Source organism: Eptatretus burgeri, chromosome 11, assembly GCF_056783735.1.
Source record: "Eptatretus burgeri isolate ZD-2024b chromosome 11, Ebu_testis_v1, whole genome shotgun sequence".
NCBI classification, from domain to species: domain Eukaryota; kingdom Metazoa; phylum Chordata; class Myxini; order Myxiniformes; family Myxinidae; genus Eptatretus; species Eptatretus burgeri.
The window spans coordinates 36,733,078-36,754,360 of NC_140971.1; the positions used below are offsets into that span (position 1 = coordinate 36,733,078).

General features: G+C 43.2%; 1 protein-coding gene across 1 annotated transcript in view; it reads right to left on the reverse strand.

Moving 5' to 3' along the window:
* Positions 1 to 7,920: 7,920 nt before the first annotated feature.
* Positions 7,921 to 21,283, reverse strand: part of OXCT1 (3-oxoacid CoA-transferase 1) — a 45,219-nt gene continuing 31,856 nt past the window's right edge. Inside the window, exons 14-17 of the mRNA XM_085846012.1 lie at positions 17,479 to 17,564; positions 16,187 to 16,267; positions 15,725 to 15,826; positions 7,921 to 9,156 (exon numbers count right to left, since the gene is read on the reverse strand). Coding sequence (XP_085702138.1) covers positions 9,121 to 9,156; positions 15,725 to 15,826; positions 16,187 to 16,267; positions 17,479 to 17,564 — 305 coding nt within the window. The 3' untranslated portion in view covers positions 7,921 to 9,120. The remainder of the gene's footprint in view (positions 9,157 to 15,724; positions 15,827 to 16,186; positions 16,268 to 17,478; positions 17,565 to 21,283) is intronic.

The following is a 21,283-nucleotide window of genomic DNA, read 5'->3' on the forward strand; positions in this document are numbered from 1 at the left end:
TCATCCATACTCCAATTCAGAAAAGTTTGTCAAATTAAATGCTTCAAACCCCCAAAAAACAAACAATCCGAAATCTGCGATCATAAAGCAATCGCGAAGGGAAAAACCTCCCCCAGCTTACCCTTGGCGATCGCCCGCGACTTACCCCTGCCCCGCGATCCAACAATGGCATTTTTTTTTTTGAACTGCTACATGACGTTGACCTTCAACATTTATAGATGGAGTGTAAATAAAGAAAATGTCTCCATCTACAATCTATCCATAAAAATCAGCATCATTAAGATCAGAGGAAAATTATTCAACTTATGATCAAACAGGTGTTTTTTGTTCGGTCGCAATACAAACACAGTCGATCAAGGACACAAGATCGAGAACTGAGAAGGAAGTTGAGGAAGCTATAAGAGCAATGAAGAGTAGAAAAGCAGGAGGGCCGACGGGAGTTGTGGGAGATATGTTGAAGGCAGCGGGAAGTTGGGGTGTGAAGAGAATGACAGAGATCTGTAATCTGGTGGTGAAAGAAGGCCGCATTCCAGTGGATTGGGAACTGAGTACCCTCGTCCCTCTGCACAAGGGGAAAGGTGACCCTCTGGACTGTGGCTCCTATAGAGCAATAAAGTTATTGGAGCATGGAATGAATGTATTGGAAAGGGTGTTGGAGAAACGGATAAGGAAGAAGGTAAAGATTGATGAAATGTAGTTTGGATTTATGCCAGGAAGAGGAACGACAGATGCGATTTTTATTGTAAGGTAGTTGCAGGAGAAGTACATGGAGAAGAGGAAGAAGTTGTTTTTTGGGTTTGTTGATCTGGAGAAAGCATTTGATAGGGTTCCACGTGAAGTTATGACATGGGCATTGAGGAAGTTAGGAGTGGAGGAATGGTTGATCAGAGTAGTGATGGCCATGTACGAGAGAGCACGCACAGCTGTAAGGACGAACGATGGGAACAGTGGTGAGTTTGAGGTGAGGGTGGGAGTGCACCAGGGGTCGGTACTAAGTCCACTTCTATTTGTAGTTGTGATGGAGGTGCTGGTTCGGAGGGTAAAGGAGGGTTTACCGTGGGAGCTGCTGTATGCAGATGATCTGGTGTTGATTGCAGAGAGTATGGATGGACTGAAGGAGAAGATGAACAAGTGGAAGGAATGTATGGAGGCAAAAGGTTTGAAGGTGAATATCGGAAAGACGAAGGTGATGGTAAGTGGTAAAGCATGTGGTGAGGTGGAAAGGACTGGGAAGTGGCCGTGTGCTGTGTGCAGGAAGGGTGTCAGAGTGAACTCCATTCAGTGTACAATGTGTGCTGAATGGGTTCATCAAAAATGTAGTGGGGTGAGAGGGTCATTAACCAGTGTGGCAGCTACATTCAAGTGTAAGGTGTGCATCGAGGGAGCAGCAGATGAAGGAATTGTTGAGTTGGATCTTGGAGATGGTGTGAAGCTGGAAGGGGTGAAAACATTTTGCTATCTTGGAGACGTGCTGAATGGAGAAGGTGGATCAGACTCTTCGACGGTTGCTAGAGTGAGATGTGCATGGAAGAAGTTTAGGGAACTGAGTGGCGTGCTGACGAAGAGGGGAGTGTCGTTGAAGCTGAAGGGAAAGGTGTATGCTACATGTGTGAGGAGTACAATGATTTATGGGAGTGAGACATGGGTACTGAACATGGAGCAGCAACAAAGGCTGGAAAGGGTGGAAATGCGAATGGTTCGGTGGATGTGTGGAGTATCGTTGAGAGAGAGGAAGACAAATGATGACTTGCGGAAGATGATGGGAATAGAGTCTGTGATGGAGGTTGTGAAGAGAAACAGGTTGAGATGGTTGGGTCATGTGTTGAGGAAGGATGAAAGTGACTGGGTGAGAGGAGTGTTGGAAATGAGTGTAGTAGGAAGTAGAGGACGGGGAAGACCGAGAAAAACTTGGCTAAATGTGGTGGAAGAGGAAATGTGGGCAAGGGGATTAAGAAGGAGAGATGCAGAAAACAGGGTAAAGTGGAGAAGATTGTCATGGGGCCCGCAAGGCTAACCCCTGCTTTAGCGGGGAAAATGGCCTTTAAATGCGTGTGTGTATGTGTGTGTATGTGTGTGTATGTGTGTGTATGTGTGTGTATGTGTGTGTATGTGTGTGTATGTGTGTGTATGTGTGTGCATGTGTGTGCATGTGTGTGCATGTGTGTGCATGTGTGTGCATGTGTGTGCATGTGTGTGCGTGTGTGTGCGTGTGTGTGTGTGTGTGCGTGTGGACACACATCAAATGTCAGGTACAGTATTATGATACAAGAAAATTTTGGAAGGCCAAGCAGTCTTTAAGATTCTACATTGGCAAAAAAAAAAGAAAAAAAGTGGATTAAAAAATTATTAAATTAAGTCCACCATTTGACCTTGACCTTAACCCGGAGGGGTATAATGTAAATTAAGCAGTAATGCACCTTGCTCTCTGCCCAAGGCTATCTGGAGAGGAAAATTTCATTCTGATCGGACAATCCTGAGTCGAGTTTTGGTGAAAAAGTTAAAATGTCTATAATCAGGTCATGACCTTAAAAATTAGGACAAAATAAAAAAGTTATGTCAACCCCACATACTTTGTTTTTCCATTATTGATGCAAAATTTCATTCTGAAAGCACCAGTGGGCTCCGAAATACAGCTCGGAAATTGGGAGTGTTGAGTGCAGAAAGAATAAATAAATAAATAAGTATTTCTAAATGGTACTTTTGTACTCCTTGGGGGGGGGGGGGGTCGAAGAACCTCTGTGGTTCCATTAAAAATTGGGGGTGCTAATTGTAGAAACAAACCCAACAGCAGCAATAAGCCTTCCCATATGCTATAGGATCTTCTTCTTCTTCTTCTTCTTCTTCATCTTTCGGCTGCTCCCGTTAGGGGTCGCCACAGCGGATCATCCGTATGATCCGCATAGTGATTTGGCACATGTTTTACGCCGGATGCCCTTCCTGACGCAACCCTGGTCGCCTCTTACGACACAGTGATATGGTACACCTATTTTAACCGGGGTATACACCGGCCCAGTATACTGGTACTCATTTCGCCGACCTCGGAAGGATGACAGGCTGAGTCAACCCCCCGGTGTATTAATTCAGTGGCCCAACGGGGCTTGAACTCAGGACCTTTTGGATCCCAAGTCGCTGCCCTAACCACTGCGCCAACACCAGGCTCCCCTATGCTATAGGATGAAGCTTAATAAATAATGTTTACAGAAATTAACTGCAAATGAAAGGATTGGAAGTACAAGTTATTGATCTGTGTGTGTGTGTGTGTGTGTGTGTGTGTGTGTGTGTGTGTGTGTGTGTGTGTGTGTGTGTGTGTGTGTGTGTGTGTGTGTGTGTGTGTGTGTGTGTGTCCTCCATATCTCCAAAACCATGAAACCTATCAGCCTGAAACTTTGCATGCATACTAAGAAAACTCCAAGGAAGTGCAAGATTGAAAATTGAGTGTTTGGGTGAATTAAAACACTCCTTTTGAAGATAATTAGCGGCATTATTTAATTATATCCTCCATCAGGTGCATCCTCAGCCACCTCGCTCTCCATGGGGTCAAAAGACTGTGGAAGAAATGAACTCGATTTCCACTCAGGTTCAGCACACAGAGAATGTTTAATTACGTGCGTGTGCACATACGGGGGAGAAAAAAAATCAAATGAATGAATATATATATATATATATATATATATATATATATATATATATATATATATATATATATATATATATATAAAATAAAAATAAAAAAACCATACTAATGCAACCCCTTCTATATGAAACAAGGATGAGTGGGGGAAATGATTAAACAAGCACAAGCAGAATTCCCTTTGTGTGCAGCCTTTTTGGCTGCTGGTTGCATCATTGGTTAGGGGTGCAGCTATGCCGCTGATGCAGTGCCCCTATTACCAGTACAATGGTGCTCATTTCGCCAACCTCAGAAGGATGAAAAGCTGAATCAAGCCCGCTGGTGTTAATTCAGTGGCCAACGGGGCTCAAACTCAGGACCCGAGGATCCCAAGCCACCACCCGAACCACTAAGTCAGGACCTTAGGATCCCAAGCCACCACCCTAACCACTAAGTCAGGACCCTAGGATCCCAAGCCACCACCCTAACCACTCAGCCAACACCAGACTAACAAGCAGGATAAAAGAGGAAAAGCTTTTAATCTGTGAAAGAGTAACTATTCCCATAGTTCAAGATCAAAACCAGAGATTTGGTGTCAAAGCCACCCAACGCTCGCCTGTTTATACATTTATTGCTTTTAAAAGACGAGTCTAATAATATTTTTTTATAAAGCATTGCAGTGAAGTCTGATCCAAATAATTTTAAAGCAATATATGTATTTGTATATTGTAATCAGTAAAAAATAGTGTGGTAGATAAAAACATTAGAAAGGAAATAACTTGCACCAAAAACTAACAGTTTCACGCTCACGCTGGGGGTATCGCTATTGCTCTCTGTTCTTCGAACAGGCGAGCTAATAACTGCTTTCTGCTACTGGGAAAGGGTTGGAAGAGAGTCTAAATAATAATGGTCCCAGTAGGGAAGGCCCAGGTACAGCCAATCAGAAAAGATCACAACAGCCCCTCAAGGTTTGAAAGTACAGACAGTTATTCAGATCAAGAGACACATTCTCAGCATTGATAAAGAACATTATATTACATTGACTGGCGCTTCTCACAGGACCTCGCCAGCTTTTTACAATGTGTCTGCACATAAAAGCCATGCATTACATTCATTAAATTTGTGCACTAAAGAAGAAATATCTAAAATTCTATTGAATCATGTAGTAATTGATATACTCACATCTTCCTGGAACTTATGCAACATTTCCAGGTTGTTACATAGTTTGAATAAAAAATGACAAATCAATATCAACTGAAGGCAGATGTTTGTTTTACAGAAAGCAAATGTAACAGAATACATGAATAATTATGTTTACAAGGGAATCCTCTCAACTGCAGCATTTTACCAAAGTTCAAGTAATATTTTATGAGTGAAGAACAATGTCTTTACTCATTCACACTTTGAGCTGGCAACACCAATTACAAATGCTTGAAGAGGAAATCTTCGACAAGGCGATTCCTAAGTAACCTCGTTGGGGTCTGAAGTCACCATGTTTTATGGCCTGCTCAACCATGCCTTGACTTGGAACAGGCCATGATTTATGAACGATAGTTTTTGGTTCTTTTTTCACTCTCCTCACTCATATTGATACCTACGAATTGCTGGATACACTGCAATGCTTATAAACGCCCTGAGACGCAAGCGTTCGTAGCTTCATTTCATTTCCGCACATGCCATAATCTCGAGAATCTCTTCAACTACGCCAAATTACAAATTTTTAAGCTCCAGAAATGAACTCAGCAGCAATTCTGATCCTTTAAAAAAAAAGTGTTAATTTGTCCAAATCAGACCTTACTTGGGCATTTCTGGTGCATGGGTTTATTGAAAGCAATTGGTAATCGCTTGCCAAGCCAGGCGTTCCATTGGAGTGCTTGCTCGAGTGCTTAAGACATTTGCCGAGCGCCCCAGTCGATAGCGGAACAGTTCATTGTCCCCATCGGGATGTACAGTTGGCAGTTGCTATACAAGGCAGAGGTACATATGCAGCGCACACGGACATGGTACATATGGGTAGATTTGAATCTGCAGGGACTCTCCACAGGTGTCAGCATTCCATACCTGTTCTGGGCACCGTGCTGGCAAAGTTTCATCCCAGATCTTATGAAGTTTTCCTTTGTCCTTGTGACTGTTTCTCAAGCAATTGGTTATTGGGTGGACTTAATAAAGGTTATACGTTTCTCTTTGTGAGTTTCAAAACAAAATGTATTTGATAACACCCAATTTCGAAGCCCTTTGCCGTAGTAACGCGTTTTCTAAATTACCGAGGCAAATTTTTTACCACCCTTCACGTGCAGCTGTTTTAAAATATTAATGTTTATGCACATCTCCTTGAAAAGTCTATATAAATGCAATGTTGCTTTTTAAAATTTGTGTAATGAAATTCACCCCCCCCACACAATGGTGAAAGCGACTCAAGGTTTTTGGGTTATGCATAGTATGTACTGTTGTCAGCAATCACTGACTCCAATGTGCCAATTCCTGAAAAATTGCCGATATTAGCCAAGCACTAATATATTGGTGTGTGTTATTCATAAAGCAGAACATTTTCTCTCTGCAAACTCCCCTCTCCCCATATCTCTCTTATCCTCGCTCTGCCCCCCCCCCTAATACAGTGCAGCATCCTCCCACACCTCTCCCTCTCTCTCTTGATAGAAAATGGATTTCAGACATTTTTCTGTTTCCATCTTCACTGTTATTCCATGTAGAATCATTTTGACGAGACGGTATGAATCATAATTAACGCTCCACCACACGTCTACCTTACCTTCCCCAACCCCTCCTCACTCCCACACCTCTCCTCTCTTTCCCCCTCCACCTCCCCACTCTGCCCTTTAGTATTCCCATCAGCGAAGCGACGGGTGGCATTTGTTTGTAATAAATAAAGAAAAGTGGAATTTTTTTTTTTTGCTCTGCATCATCTTTCTCTAATCCAACAGGATAGTGCACTTGCAGTTGTACTGTGTAATTTGGGTTCAATTCCTGATCAGACTATAAACCATCCAAGTAGTACTTCAGAGAGAAGGCAATCATGCTCCACCCAAATAGTGATTCACATCACAGAGTGTGCCATCCATCAGATAGATGTCAAGCTGGATTTACCATCTAGTAGTAGTTGGACGTTAAAAATATCATGGTGGCTCACGCAGTAGGTGAGTTATCGCAAGCATCGTGACCAACTTATGACACAAACCAGCTTCATACATCAAGCCCAACTAGCAGGTTTGTGAAAGACCTGGTAGTGTAGTAGATAGTAGAAACATCATGCAAATTATGATACAAGCATCAAATTTGGCATTTCTGTTCTGCAGGGCTTTCTGATCAAATCTACCCGATTGGCCATTTGGAAATCCAAGATGGCGGCCATTTTTCAAGATGGCCACAATCTTGGATTTTCAAATTGCCAATCGGGCAGATTTGATTAGAATCCCCTGGAGAACAAATGTGCCAAATTTGATGATTGTATCATTTGCACGATTCCTCTCAAAAATTGCTGTTACCTGCCCCACTATGGGCCAAAAACTTTCCTTGGCAAACCCCCCATGAATGTGGGAATAATTGGGGAGTCTTTTTCATTTGTATGCAGTGCAAGGCTGCAGATTGTATTAATGGCTGAGGGTGCAGCTCTGCCGCTAATGCAATGCCCTCTACTGGTTAGGGCAGAAATTTGTTCACAATGCTGGCAAAAGCTCACCTGTTATTCACGAAACACACTGGGATCTTCAACATCCACCAACTAATGAGAGCAGACAGAACTCTTGTTTAACGTCCAACCAAGGGACAGCATTCACAATGATGAATCACCCTGTCTGTGAAACAGCGGGATGACAGTTTATAGCTAGGTCAGGATTCAAATCAAGGCTAGACAGCTTCGAGGTGAATGTGTGTACCTCTATGCCATCCTGTCAGCCCAAATTGGGGAGTGGGAGTAATAGATGAATATACATTATACGGTATATTCATCTACTAGTGTTGGCAGTAATAGATTATTACCTTTTTCTGTTACTTTGGTGGAAAAGATTTTGTTTATAAACATGACTGCAGCATTTAGTACCAAATATTCATACACACCTAATCCCACCACAACTGACCAATCTGTCACAGGGCACCGCTGCAGCAGCAGGGCCTTATTAGTCTCCATTTGTATATCTTCTGAAAGATTGTTCTTGCCGAAAAGACAAGGTAATTCCAGTCTATCAAACTCTATACCAACCACCTGCTGTTCCCGCAAGACCAGCAAGCCTGAATTCACACCAAGAAGAGGATGTAGATGTTGGATACATCTGACAAGCACAGGAGGAGAGCAAAACGACATGCATTTCCCCAAATGGAAATGAGGCATTTATTCACTTTAAAAATCACCCCATAAACATTCATAGAGTTCATGAAGTTTGCTTTTGTAACCTTTGAACTTCAAACAATCAATAAGCACTGCACAATCTGTAAAGGTTTCTGGTCGCCCAAAGACGATGCACACCAAAAGTTGTCGGCAAAATATTTATGACAATAAAATGACTCTCCAGACATCTCCGCTCTTGTAATCACAAATATAAACACAAACAAAATTGTGTGAGGTATATTTTGTCATTAACAGAGTGGGTTAGGGAAGAAGAGAGGGGGTGGAGAGGGTATATTCATCTCAATTAACTTCAGAACCAATTAGTGCCCAGGCAACACACACACACACACACACACACACACACACACACACACACACACACACACACACACACACACACACACACACACACACACACACACACACACACACACAATGGAAAAAAAACTCGATCATAGCCAAACTTTCATTCAATCACATGAACCGTACTCTTAACAGAGCATCACATTTGCTGGGCCAAAGGTTATGCTGGGTGGTTTACCATTACCCACAAAGAGTCCTTTAATATAATAAACCAAAAAAATTAAAAAAGAATATCACCATCTGGAATTTACTTGACATTTTATTCATGAAAACTTGTGTTACTTGAGAAAAGCAATGATTGCGGAAATGAAAGAAAAATAAGGTACATCAATGGGAGGAAATGAGGTGGGACTTGAGATATGAAAAGAAGAAGAGGGGAGGCGGAAGGATATGAGATTGTGAAAAGCATAACTCGATGCCACAAGAATTTGCACGACGTGAATTTATACATGTTGTTCTTATGTTCGATAATAACTTCAAGAAAAGTTTTATCTGCTTAGTGCATTGAGACGACTGCGATGGAGGACCAAATCAAAATAAATTGTACAATGCCACAAAATACAGTGAGCTTCCTATGTCTCGGGTTTATTTTCAACAGTAGGTCAGACAAGAAGATGAACACTTCTTAAAAAGAAAAAAAATAAATAAAGCTAGAATTTCAATCATGGGAGAAAAGAAAAAAATAAAATTAATAAAAGGTCTGCAAAAAGCATCATGGCTCGTCCACACGCAGCGGGTCTCTCAACCTTTACACAAGGATACATTGGATTCGTAAAAGAGGAAGTGAAGAGATGGGAAGAAATAGCACTCAAATCTGAGGCATCGGCTGCAGGCTTGGAGAGACCTGTAGGAATTGAGAGACAATAAATGAGACACTGGAGAGGAGGGTGGGTGATGGAGAAGTAAATAAGGGCCCAGTGACTCCTGGACATGCATGGAAAGTTAAAGGGGGTGGGAGTGGGGAAGGGGGGTAGATGGGGGGGGGAGGGAGATAAGGTTCACTTCAACCTGTTGCCAAACTGTCTTCATTAAATAGTTACTAGCGATACCCGTGCACACGCACGGAATAGCAGTACAACATAGCTGGTAGCAGACGACAGACCGTACATGGGGAATGACAAAAATACGCATTGTGCAAAATGCAAGTGGTACTATGGAACACCAAGACTTCCCAAACATTGTCGGCATGTCCGCTAAGTGCCACAGCAATTTCATAGGGATCGTGTGATGGCGAGCCGAGTTTTTAGTGTGCAAGCTTGGTATTATAATAGAGATAAGGATGAAGCATGAGGTGCAGGAAATGAGTGACAGTAAAGAACAAGGAAGGAAGTGAGTGAGAGTACCTTCTCCTTGGCACATCTGAGCAACTATTCACCTACAATGCCTTCATCCACAGCTAGATGGAGTACTGCTCTCCCCTCTGAGCTGGTTCCCTGCCTCACATCTTCCTTCGCTCCTCACCATGGAAACAAAGGCTTTCAGGATCATTGGAATCTCTGGCAATGAAGCAGAGTCACTTCGCCAACACCGACAGGTCAGTGGTCTCTGTCTTTTTCTGCCTCGTTTGTGGTCTTGCACCCTCTGCCCTCTCCGTGCTCTGTCCACCCCTCCCCAAAGTATCTGCAGGATGCATGCAGTCTACCAGATACCCCCTCCGAGTGAAATTGCCTAAATTCAGAACCACTATTCACCTCCACTCATTTATTACTCTCTTTTCCCATCTGTGGAACCGCCTTTCCACACTCTATTCAACATCATTCTTCCCTCTGGGCCTTCAAGACAGTTGTTCACTTCCATCTCAGGTACCCCCATCCAAAGCCATGATCTTTTCTACACCTGTTAAACCACCCCAACCCCTGCAACAATTTTTCATTCATGTATCCCTCTTGTCCACCACTTGTGTTCCACTTTACACCTCATCGTTACCTGCATCCCTTGTTTGTACGTCTCCATATACCTTCTGCCTCCACCCTTTTATTGGTGTGTCCCCTTTCTCCTGCTGTTCCCTTTGTTGTGTTGTGTTCTGTGTAAAGCTCTTCTACGAGCCTAGACCATGTATAAACTAGAAAGGCACTCTTCGACATCGCGACGTCATCAGATATGCCACCACCAAAATTATTACATCACATAACTGCTAAACCATGTGACCGAAGACATCATAGGTGGAAAGCTTTTTGTTCATCATGGATAGGCAATCATACCTGCAAAGTTTCGTCACTATCTGCTCAGCCGTTTGAGATTTTTGAAGGTTATGTTAAAAACAAATATGGCTGCCCAATCACATGACCAATTAAGTCATCAATTTTTTTCCCCTATACAATTTGCCACAGATGACCCTCAATTTTCACTCATTGGAAAAAGCGTTTGGCATATGGAATTATAACGTCATAACGAAGCCACCTATGACATAAAAAAAACACTTATTTCCCATGTGGAGTACTTGACATGTGCCAAGGTTCAATTTGTTTCCATGGAGTGGTTTCGGAGATAGTGGGGCGGCTTCGCCCAAATATTCAAAAGAATTGTGCATTTTGTGATACAAGCACCAAATTTGGCACAAATGTACATTAATATGTTGCGAACATTTTCAGATATTGGGCCACTTGAAGTTCTCTCTTTATTTCCGCCATATTGGATTTCAAAATGCCCACCACTTGAAATCTACATTTGCGATTATCTCTGGACGTAATGCAGCTATTGACTTGATTCTGGTATCTAAATGTATGTTTTTGGGGGCAAGGAATCCAATGGTACCATTTTCAACTTAATATTATCTATCACAGTCTGTTATATAATTTTATTTGGAAATTATCTCGGCAAATATTGGATTCAACACAATACTTTGAAAAGAATGTCTTAGTTCTGTAAATATAAATTAAAAAAAAAAAAACTATACTAAATCACTAACTCAGACAAGCCCATATATTATATACTGGCAGTCTAAAATATAAATTCACATCAAGTGACTGCAGCAGCACTGTACATCATGCAACACCGTGCCTACAACCAGTACTGTCTGGGAGAAACCAGGGATGCAGAGGACCTTCCAGAGTTTGAAGACTGGTGTTGCCAGAGAGGAGAAGACATCCCCCAGTTTCACTACTGGGCAACCGTGCTGGAACTAGAACTGTTGGTTCTAGTGTATGTGCGTTCTCTCAGGCAGGGATCGTTAATGATGTACCTCGATGCTCTGACAAAGCTGGTCCCCTGGTTCCATGCACTGGATCACACCCACTATGCAAGGTGGATACCAGTGCACCTGAAGGACATGGCCGAACTCACCATCAAACACCCAGATGTAGCCAGGAAATTCAGGGAAAGCCACTTCACATTTCAGAAAACACAGAGGGTGTTCTCTTCAATCCCGATTGACCAGGCACATGAGCAGAATAATGCCTGCATCAAAGGAGATGGTGGAGCAGTTGGGCTCACTGACAACCCGAGTGCCCTACGTCGCTGGATGGTTGCGGGACCAGAAGTTGCCAGGGTGATCGAAGAATTCCAGGATGGGAACCAACACTGGAGATGGCAAACAGCAGACACACGTCATCATGATCAGACGCCAAGTGTACAGGCCTCATTTGTGAAAGATGTTCGTTCTCTCGTCGGTGTCATAGAGGAGATGGGCAACCCATTCGAGGAGGAGAGTCAGGATGTAGTCAAATTGGACACAAAGGAGATCGCAGATCCTGCTGCTGTGGAGACCGTGATAAATGCCAAGAGGATTGGCCAAGAGCAGTTCAAGGCTTTCACCAGAGAGTGTCTGTTGGACAGAACAAAGGCAGTGGACGCACCCATTCCTCAAAACAAGCTGAAGGTGTTCAGCACTTCCATTCCAAGAAGCCAGAGCATAGGTCAGCAACAGCTCGCCTCCATCAAGAATGACCGTGAACTCTTCACACGCCTGTACATTGGCTGCCAGACGAGGGATGGAAACCTTGAGGAGTTCTTTTGTCACGAGAATCAGGCATGTCCTCCTGCATTGTCTGATGGTGGAAGCCTCTGCACTGGTACCAAGAGTGATCTCCTCACATGCTTGGAAGAAGTCTCCGACGCAAAGACAGAGACTCCTGTCACGACCTGTATTGTGCTTGCTGGAGCAGCCATCGTCCAGATGCTGAAGCCGGCTGCATCAAAGACCTTTGAAGAGTATACACAACAGATCTTCATCCCATATATGTCCACGAAGCTACAAACAGTGTCACGCCTGGATCTGGTCTGGGATACTTACCTTGGTGATTCACTGAAAGGTAGTACACGTGCAAAGCGGGGACAAGGTGTGTGGAGACGTGTGGTGGCTGCCGCAGCCATACCAGGAAACTGGCAGAACTTCCTACGAGTGGACAGCAACAAGACTGAGCTGTTCAGGTTCCTCTCAGCAGCTCTCATGGAATGGTTTGACCAGGAAGACAAGCAACTCATCATTGCTGATGGAGAGGCAGTGCTCAGCAAGCCACTACTGCCAGATCTGACCTCACTTGCCCCATGTAACCATGAAGAAGCTGACAGTTGGATGTTGCTGCATGCATCTCACGCAGTCCAGCATGGACACCATGCAATACTCATCCGGACTGGAGACACAGATGTTGTGGTGCTGGCAGTGTCCCTGGCACAGGAGTTGCAACCAGAAGACAAACTGTGGCTGGCATTCGGAACAGGCCAGAGTTTCCGATACCTAGCAGCACACGAAATAGCAGCTCGATTGGGACGAGAGAAGGCTCGTGCACTGCCAATGTTCCATGCTCTAACTGGATGCGACACTGTGTCTAGTTTTCATAGACATGCCAAGAAGACTGCGTGCGCAGTCTGGACAGTACTGCCAGAACGCACTGAGGCGCTGCTGCTACTGTCCTCTGCACCTCGTGACATACCAGACGATGCAATGCGCATCATCGAGAGGTTCGTGATCCTGTTGTATGATCGAACCAGCAAATGCACAGACATTGACAAGGACAGGAGGAAACTCTTCGCAAGGAAGAACAATGTGCAGCTCATCCCTCCAACGAAGGCAGCTCTGGAGGAACATGTCAAGAGGGCAGTGTATCAAGGTGGACATGTGTGGGGTCAGATACTGCTGCAAGCACCAGAGCTCCCTCCACCAACCAACTGGGGTTGGTCAAGGACTGGAGAAGGACAGTACACACCTTACTGGACCAGGCTAACTGAGGCGGCTCACAGCTGCATTGAGCTGGTTTCTTGCAAGTGCAAGAAAGGGTGTGTGAGGCGCGGCAAGTGCAAAAAGGCTGCCCTTCAGTGCACAGCCCTCTGTGCGTGTGAAGGGGACTGCACATGACGATGAGTCAACAACATGCATGTACTTGTGGCAATGCTGAACTTGTTAACATGACACTGTTTATGTACACGTATCTTCAGTACCGGTATATTCCGAGCCTCAAATACTAGACCATGTAGCATGTCAGTATTATACCGAAGACATTTACAGAACTAAGACATTCTTTTCAAAGTATTGTGTTGAATCCAATATTTGCCGAGATAATTTCCAAATAAAATTATATAACAGACTGTGATAGATAATATTAAGTTGAAAATGGTACCATTGGATTCCTTGCCCCCAAAAACATACATTTAGATACCAGAATCAAGTCAATAGCTGCATTTCGTCCAGAGATAAGAGCAAATGTGGATTTCAAGTGGCGGCCATTTTGAAATCCAATATGGCGGACATAAAGAGAGAATTTCAAGTGGCACATCTGAAAATGTTCGCAACATATTAATGTACATTTGTGCCAAATTTGGTGCTTGTATCACAAAATGCACAACAGGTTTGTTATGCTGCTACACTAAGATACAGAGGTCCAAAGTTTTTCCTTTATTCCAACATGGCTGTCACACCACACGACCTATGACGTCAATTATCATTCAAGCATTATACATGAGTTGTCACACTGATTGTGAAAATCATGTCACTCGGATAAGTGGTTGCAGGAAAAACAGAGAAAATTAGCATGGGCGGAAGGACAACCCAAAAACATAATGCCTCCAGCGACGTAGTCAGCAGAGGCATAATTTTTTTTTCATGAAATAAATAAAATAAAAGTCACTCAGGTACTTAAAATTCCTGACATATCTTCTTTGTCAACTAAAGAGGGAATGATGTTTCAAAATGACCAACATAAGACAATCCGTGTCATATTCGAAGGGGGGGGGATGTAAAATTTCAGGTAAATTCCCAGCAACTTAAGAGACAACAACCATACCTTGTCTATGAGTGAATGAAGTGCAGATATATGATCATGTTACATGCCCTTTACGGTGTACTTTGCTTTAACAAGTAGAATCAGGCATGAAGGTGGAAATGTTGAAGCGCAAGTTCAACTGTATCATCTCATCTTCCTATATATTGATACGGATCTAGTCTCGGGGGGTAAAACGTGGAATTGATTGGAATAGTTATTTCATTGTACGTTTTAGAACAAGTGTTGTGTAGTTCCAGTAAATGATGGATTGTGTTGAGCATGTGTTTAGAAATATCTCCTCCTCCTCCTCCTCCTCTGCCCCCCGCCAACCCCCAGTGTCTAAACCCTTCCTTCCCTCCTCCCTTCCTACATTCTTATACCTTCCTCATCATACATCCGTCTGCATGCGCGCCACGGATGGTTTGATGTGCCCCGCGGGACATAATAAAAGCACACAGATCGCGTGGGGTTTTTTTGTTCTTCTGTCCTGGGGCCCCCGGTTGGTGGCTCGCTGCTGTTCATTGTTGGAGGGTTCCTGGTGGTTCAGGTTTGTGGCACAAGTTGTGGTTTGTTGAGGAGCTAATGTGCTGGGAAGGTGGTTGGCATTGAATGCAAGGTACAGTGAGGACAAGCCCCACACCAGACCGAGGACACACACCACACATGAGCAGGGCTCACGCAGCACAGATTTTTTTTCTTTGTCTCGTCACCTCCCTTCTCTATCCCGTGTTCCCCGAGTGAATTAATAAGGCGTATATGATAAGCAGTCATGGTTCTGGGGGCATGTTGTATATCATTATTCCTTATCATTTGTTACGGTCTGTGGTCACTGCTGCACAGACATGCTATTCTTCCTCCCCATAATCAATTCCGTTTTAATGAGAGCTCGTCTCGTCATCAGAAGCAGCAAGCATAGTGCTTAGACTTAGAGGATTGGATTAATTATTATTAACCTGTTAGATGGGAGGTTGGAGTCTGTGCTTACGTGCATCAATGCAGATCGCCGACAGGCTTTGCTCGATCTGCCATGGTCAGAGATGCTAATATACACTAAATTAAACCGGCGGATGGAGATAAACTTTTCGTCCCATACTTGCCGGGCGGTCTGATTGTCCTTGAATATCGCACAACTAACAATATATAAATACAATCTACCAAATTTGGAAACCTGCTGGGCCATATTCTAGTAAGGTCAATCATATTACCCACACACACCTTGAAGTCACAGCCTGTGCTGGACTGGATGTCATCCACAGAGTAGTCTTTCCAGATCTCCTTGAGTGTCAAACCATTCTGCTTGTCCACGTCAAACACACACTGGCAAAACAAATTGGGATACTATGAAGTGTGTACTGCATGGAAAGACAAAAAAGTACACACTGGAAGAGGTCAGGGAATGCGGGAAAGGTTTGCAGAAGCGTGAAAATTATATATACTGATGTTATTGGAATGGGTGGGGGGGGGGGGGAAGGGGCGGGGAAAGAAAAGACAAGATTGAGGAGTTTAAGACACAAGTGAAAATAAAACGAGGAGGACAAAAGGAAAACAATAATATGAAATAGTTGAAATGGAAATGTGATTCCTCTTAAATCCAGAGCTCGGAGCACAAGGAGGATGGAATATGTGGGGTACAGGAAGTGAGTTGGATTAAGGAGGGAAGATTACTCTGTCCAGTACCTTTTCTGTTACAAGCATATCCACGCACTGTAGGCCGGTTATTGGAAGCTTGCACTCCTCCAGGATCTTGTGAGATCCTTCCTGGAATGTCATAACATTAATTTTCCCAAATGTTTCTTCCTCCGATATCAATGTCATTCATTCACTGCATGATTGAAAACATTGTCGTTGGAATGAAGGCAACACATCATCACTACACTGTGATCACCGATAAAGCACAAAAGAGCATTACTTAATATATGTAATTAGTGCGAGTGCTTTAATAGGCAATTCAATTGAAATACAATCTGTGGGTGAATTGAGGTATACCCATTGGACAAAAACTAAATGATAGCAGGAAGAGGGTTGAAGAAGCAGGCATGAGAATGCTTCAGTTTGAAAAAGGTGGAAAACACTGTCAATTAGAAGGGCACTCGGTAGAGCGCATACCTCCGCCCCGTAATGCCTGATCCACGAGAACATATCTGGCCCAATACATTTTTGAAATGTCATGCTATACATCATTTTTAGCCCCATCTCTCAATGGTGAAGAATCACTTTAAAACTTCTAGTCGTTAGATCCGGATCCGGATCTTCACCAAAATCCAAGCAATTTGTCGTGGTCACACACCCAACCTGTCCACCAAGTTTCATTCAAATTCATCCACAACTTTTTGAGCTCTCCTGTACACAAACAAACAGACAGGGATGAAAACATAACCTCCTTCCACCTTCGGTGGCAGAGGTAATAAAGGTAAACAAATAAAGGCCAAAACCAGGTAAAAGGAGGTACTTTTTGGACTGCACTAAAAATAGACATCGCGGGGTACCCGCCTCCGACGGGTTCGAAGAGGTCTCACCTCAAATAAGCAACTTTTCGGGTGTGTTTTGGTCGAAACGGGAATTCAACGTAAAGTGATTATGTGAACCATCACACATGGTACATGTTTACCGAATAGACAATGGCGGTCCACACAGACGAACTATTGTTCGTGACTACAATTGGCAAATTCACTGACATTTCAAGTTAGATCGTTTTGTAAATGGCATTATGCACAGCTTCAACATTGTCGTCAATGTGATACCTGCAATGTAAGTTTGTAAAGGTTAAGATGCTCTATTTACCTCCACAAACCCGCGTGAGAACGCCCCAACAAGGTATTAATTTCAACATAAGGAGATACATGAAATGTGACGAAAGATCCAATGAAGACCAATTGTGTCATCCAGCCATTGAGTCATGTTAAGAATGCAACCTGCATTATTATAGAGCAATGCAGAATGTCACATGTAACAATGCAAGAATGTCTTACCTTGGTGTTGTGTTCCATCGTAACAACAACACGACTGTGACAAGCCACAAGATCCATTGCGCCACCCATACCTTTCACCATCTTCCCCTGCAAGGTGCATAAGGAACAACATGAGAAGATGAGTAATGTTGCGACTCCAGTTCTGGTTTTTCGCTCGTTTGGCCATCCTCACTCTGCTCCAAAAGACTTTCTTTCATTCTGAATCGACTGGTATAATTTGTTACCTGCGTTTATAAATCATCTTGCATGTGCACTCTCTTTTGCATTTATTTGGAGCCTTTGCACTTAAAACGTATGTGTTGTTCAGGCTACTTGCTCATGTGTTTGTGGGCTTTAGCATGCAACTCTTTCTCTAACCCTCATGTTTTTGTATGTGTGTCTGTCTCTCATTCACCAACCTATCAACAAATAAATAAAACCAATGTCACCCGCAGGGTGACCCGTATCTTGCCAAAAGGTTACTACGTGTGACTTCTTTAAGGTCACACTGAGGTGAACAGAGTTGCTATCCACCAGGAGCGACTCCTTAAGGAATATCTGCCTACGAGAGATTCCGATGAGAATCGTTCTACAGAGTAACCATGAAAAATATGTTTGCCTCATAACGTCACCAAATGATGTCATAATGTCTCAAGCTTGACATATCTAGAAAGCACTCATCGAGGTGTTCAATTTGAGGTACTACATGATATGGTTCCTAAAACTTGAAAATTTGACCTTGGGGTCAAATATGTTTGACCTCAGGCGCTAACCATGAAGGTCAAGGCCAATCACCACCAAAAACCAATCAGCTGAGCGCCAGACCATATACTACATTCCCATAAAGTTTGGAGACTATTAGATTAAAATTACTCAAAAAATAAGGGTTTCGTCGACTCCCATGATTTGCGACAAAGTGACCTTGACCTCTGACCTTGACCTTCAAAATTTTATGCACTGAAAGGGACCTCTATAGGCCTCTGATATGCGAAGTTACAAAAATTTCCAATGATAATTGTGCTCTGCAGAGTGATTTATACGCGATTACAGACAAAAAATAAAAATAAAAATAAAAACATATGAAGGTCAAGGCCAATCGCCACCAAAAATTAATCAGCTGAGCGCCAGACCATGAACTATATTCCCATGAAGTTTGACAACAATCCGATCAAAATTACTCAAAAAAATAAGGGTTTCGTCGACTACACTGATTTGCGACAAAGTGACCTTGACCTTTGACCTTGACCTTCAAAATTTTGTGCGCTGAAAGGGACCTCTATAGGCCTCTGATATGCGAAATTACAAAAATTTCCAATGATAACTGTGCTCTGCAGAATTTTTTATACATGATTACAGACAAACAAAAAAATAAAATAAAAACATACAAGCTGACTAACATATCTTGCAAAAATTTCGTTTTGGTAAGATAAAAATCATGCTTCTCCATCTTTCTAAGTTTACAACTTGCCCCCACTCTCACCATTAGTATTCTATCATAATCTTCACCCTCAAACTCTCCTCCCTCCTCATTCTTAAAGACTTAAAAGTAGCTCCGTAAAGCGGGCATAACCCCTCAGCCCATGCATTGTCAAAGGAAGCAGTGATATCACGATGATGCAGTCAGTTAGAGCATGTTGGACGTCATATCGAAAATCAATCAGACTTCAAGATGGCTACCATGGCAGCTCGTGAAAATCACAGCGCGCCCATTTTTGAAAGGAACCTTCCTCTACTCAACTCCAACACACACACACACACACACACACACTGCAAAAATACATTTAATCGGACAAGCCAAGCCATTCTCGAAATTGACGAAAACCAATTTGAAGACGACTGCCATGGCGGCCACACTGAAAATCGCAGCGCGCCCATTTTTGAAAGGAACCTTCCTCTACTCAACCCCAACACACACACACACACACACACACACACACACACACACACACACACACACACACACACACACACACACACACACACACACAGCAAAAATGCATTTAATCGGACAATCCAAGCCATTCTCGAAATTGACAAAATCAATTTGAAGACGACTGCGTGGCGGCCACACTGAAAATCGCAGCGCGCCCATTTTCGAAAGGAACCTTCCTCTACTCAACCCAAACACACCCTGCATAAATGGATTTAATCGGACAAGGCGTTCTCGAAATTGATGGAAACCAATTTCAAGATGGCTGCCAAGGAGGCCACATTGAAAATCGCAGCGCGCCCATTTTCGAAAGGAACCTTCCTCTACTCAACCCCAACATACCCTGCAAAAATGGATTTAATCGGACAAGGCGTTCTCCTCGAAATTGACGGAAACCAAAAGTTGACAGATAATGCAGCAGATTACTGAAATAATCTTTCACTTGGTAGTACAAGCACCAAATTTAGTATACATGTGCTCCACGACCTATTCTCTCAGAAAAGTACGTTACCCACGTTGAAAAACAAAATGGCCGCCATTTTTCAAGTGGTTTGAATCTGTGTTTGAGCTAAATTTTGATGGAATAATGCTATTTTAACGTTCTATGCATCGAAATATATGTTTTTGAGTTAGAAAAATCCATTTCTGCACTTACAAAATCGTAATTATTGAAAACTAAGATGATATGGCCAGAATTAAATGATGACAGGCTCTTTTAGCACTACATTTTGCAAAAAGAAAAAAAATGAAGAATAATACAGCATATACAGCAGGAAATTATCTTTTGATTCACGTGGTGGATTAGTCAATCATTTAGTCCTCACATTTGCATGCACACAACTGTGTACACTTGAGACTGAAGCGATAGCATTTACATCTCCCTCGGCATTCCGTCTTGCAGCCACATTTTGTTAACTGCTGACAACTCTGGGCAATGGGTGGAAGGGTCGTCCAAAAGACTTGCCAGACCTCACCATATTTCTGCCACCCCCAGTTAGCAGGGCTTTCAGTTTGCATTTTGCACACTGTTGCCTGGCCCCATTAGCAGCCTGCTTGGTAGGCAGACCGTTTGACATGCTGTATGAAAGCTGCGCTTGTCGGTGGAATGGCATTATAAGACCTTTGCTTCCGAGCGAACAAGTCCAGTCTTGCCTCATCAACTTTGTCCATAGTGCTGTTCTTGTCATACATGGTGATGACAAACTTCTCAAGGACGTTGTAGTCTGCATTTTAAACGACTGGTGGGTACCGACTTAACTTCTTGAAGAAGGGAGTCACTTGAGGGTAAACCTCCCATGCCTGCCATGCAGTTTTTTTGCCTTTTCCGCGAAAAGCTCACAGAATATCACAGCCAGTGAAGGCGTGAAAGAATTGCATGCCACTGGATTTGTCTGGGCCAAGATTCGCCACCATGTCATGAATTGGCAACCACTTGATGAACTGACCCTGGCCAAATTCAATCCACAGCATTTCCATGCCTGCATCTTGGAGGGTAGCAAAAACACTGACTGCAACAACGAGAACATCTGTGTCACATGCTTTAATCAACACAGACGTCATCTGTTGCTTGGCTGCATGAAGAGCATGAGTGAAGATTCTGGAGTCGGCTTCCTCGTGGTTGCAAGGACTTAAGCCATCAAGACTGATGGATCTTTTGGAAAGAGCCTGATCTCCTTTGGTCACAACAACGACATTGTCAGGACACATGGTCACTATCTTATCAGCAAGGAACTCAAAGAGCTCTGTCTTGTTGTTGTTGTTGTTGTTGTTGTTGTTGTTGTTGTCTCTCAGGAAACTTTTCCAGTTAGGTGGCAGCTTGGTTTTCTCCATCACTCGGCGTCGATCCCCTTTGCCTCTCTTTGATCTTGTTTCAGCTTTCAGGCTGGAAGTCGAATA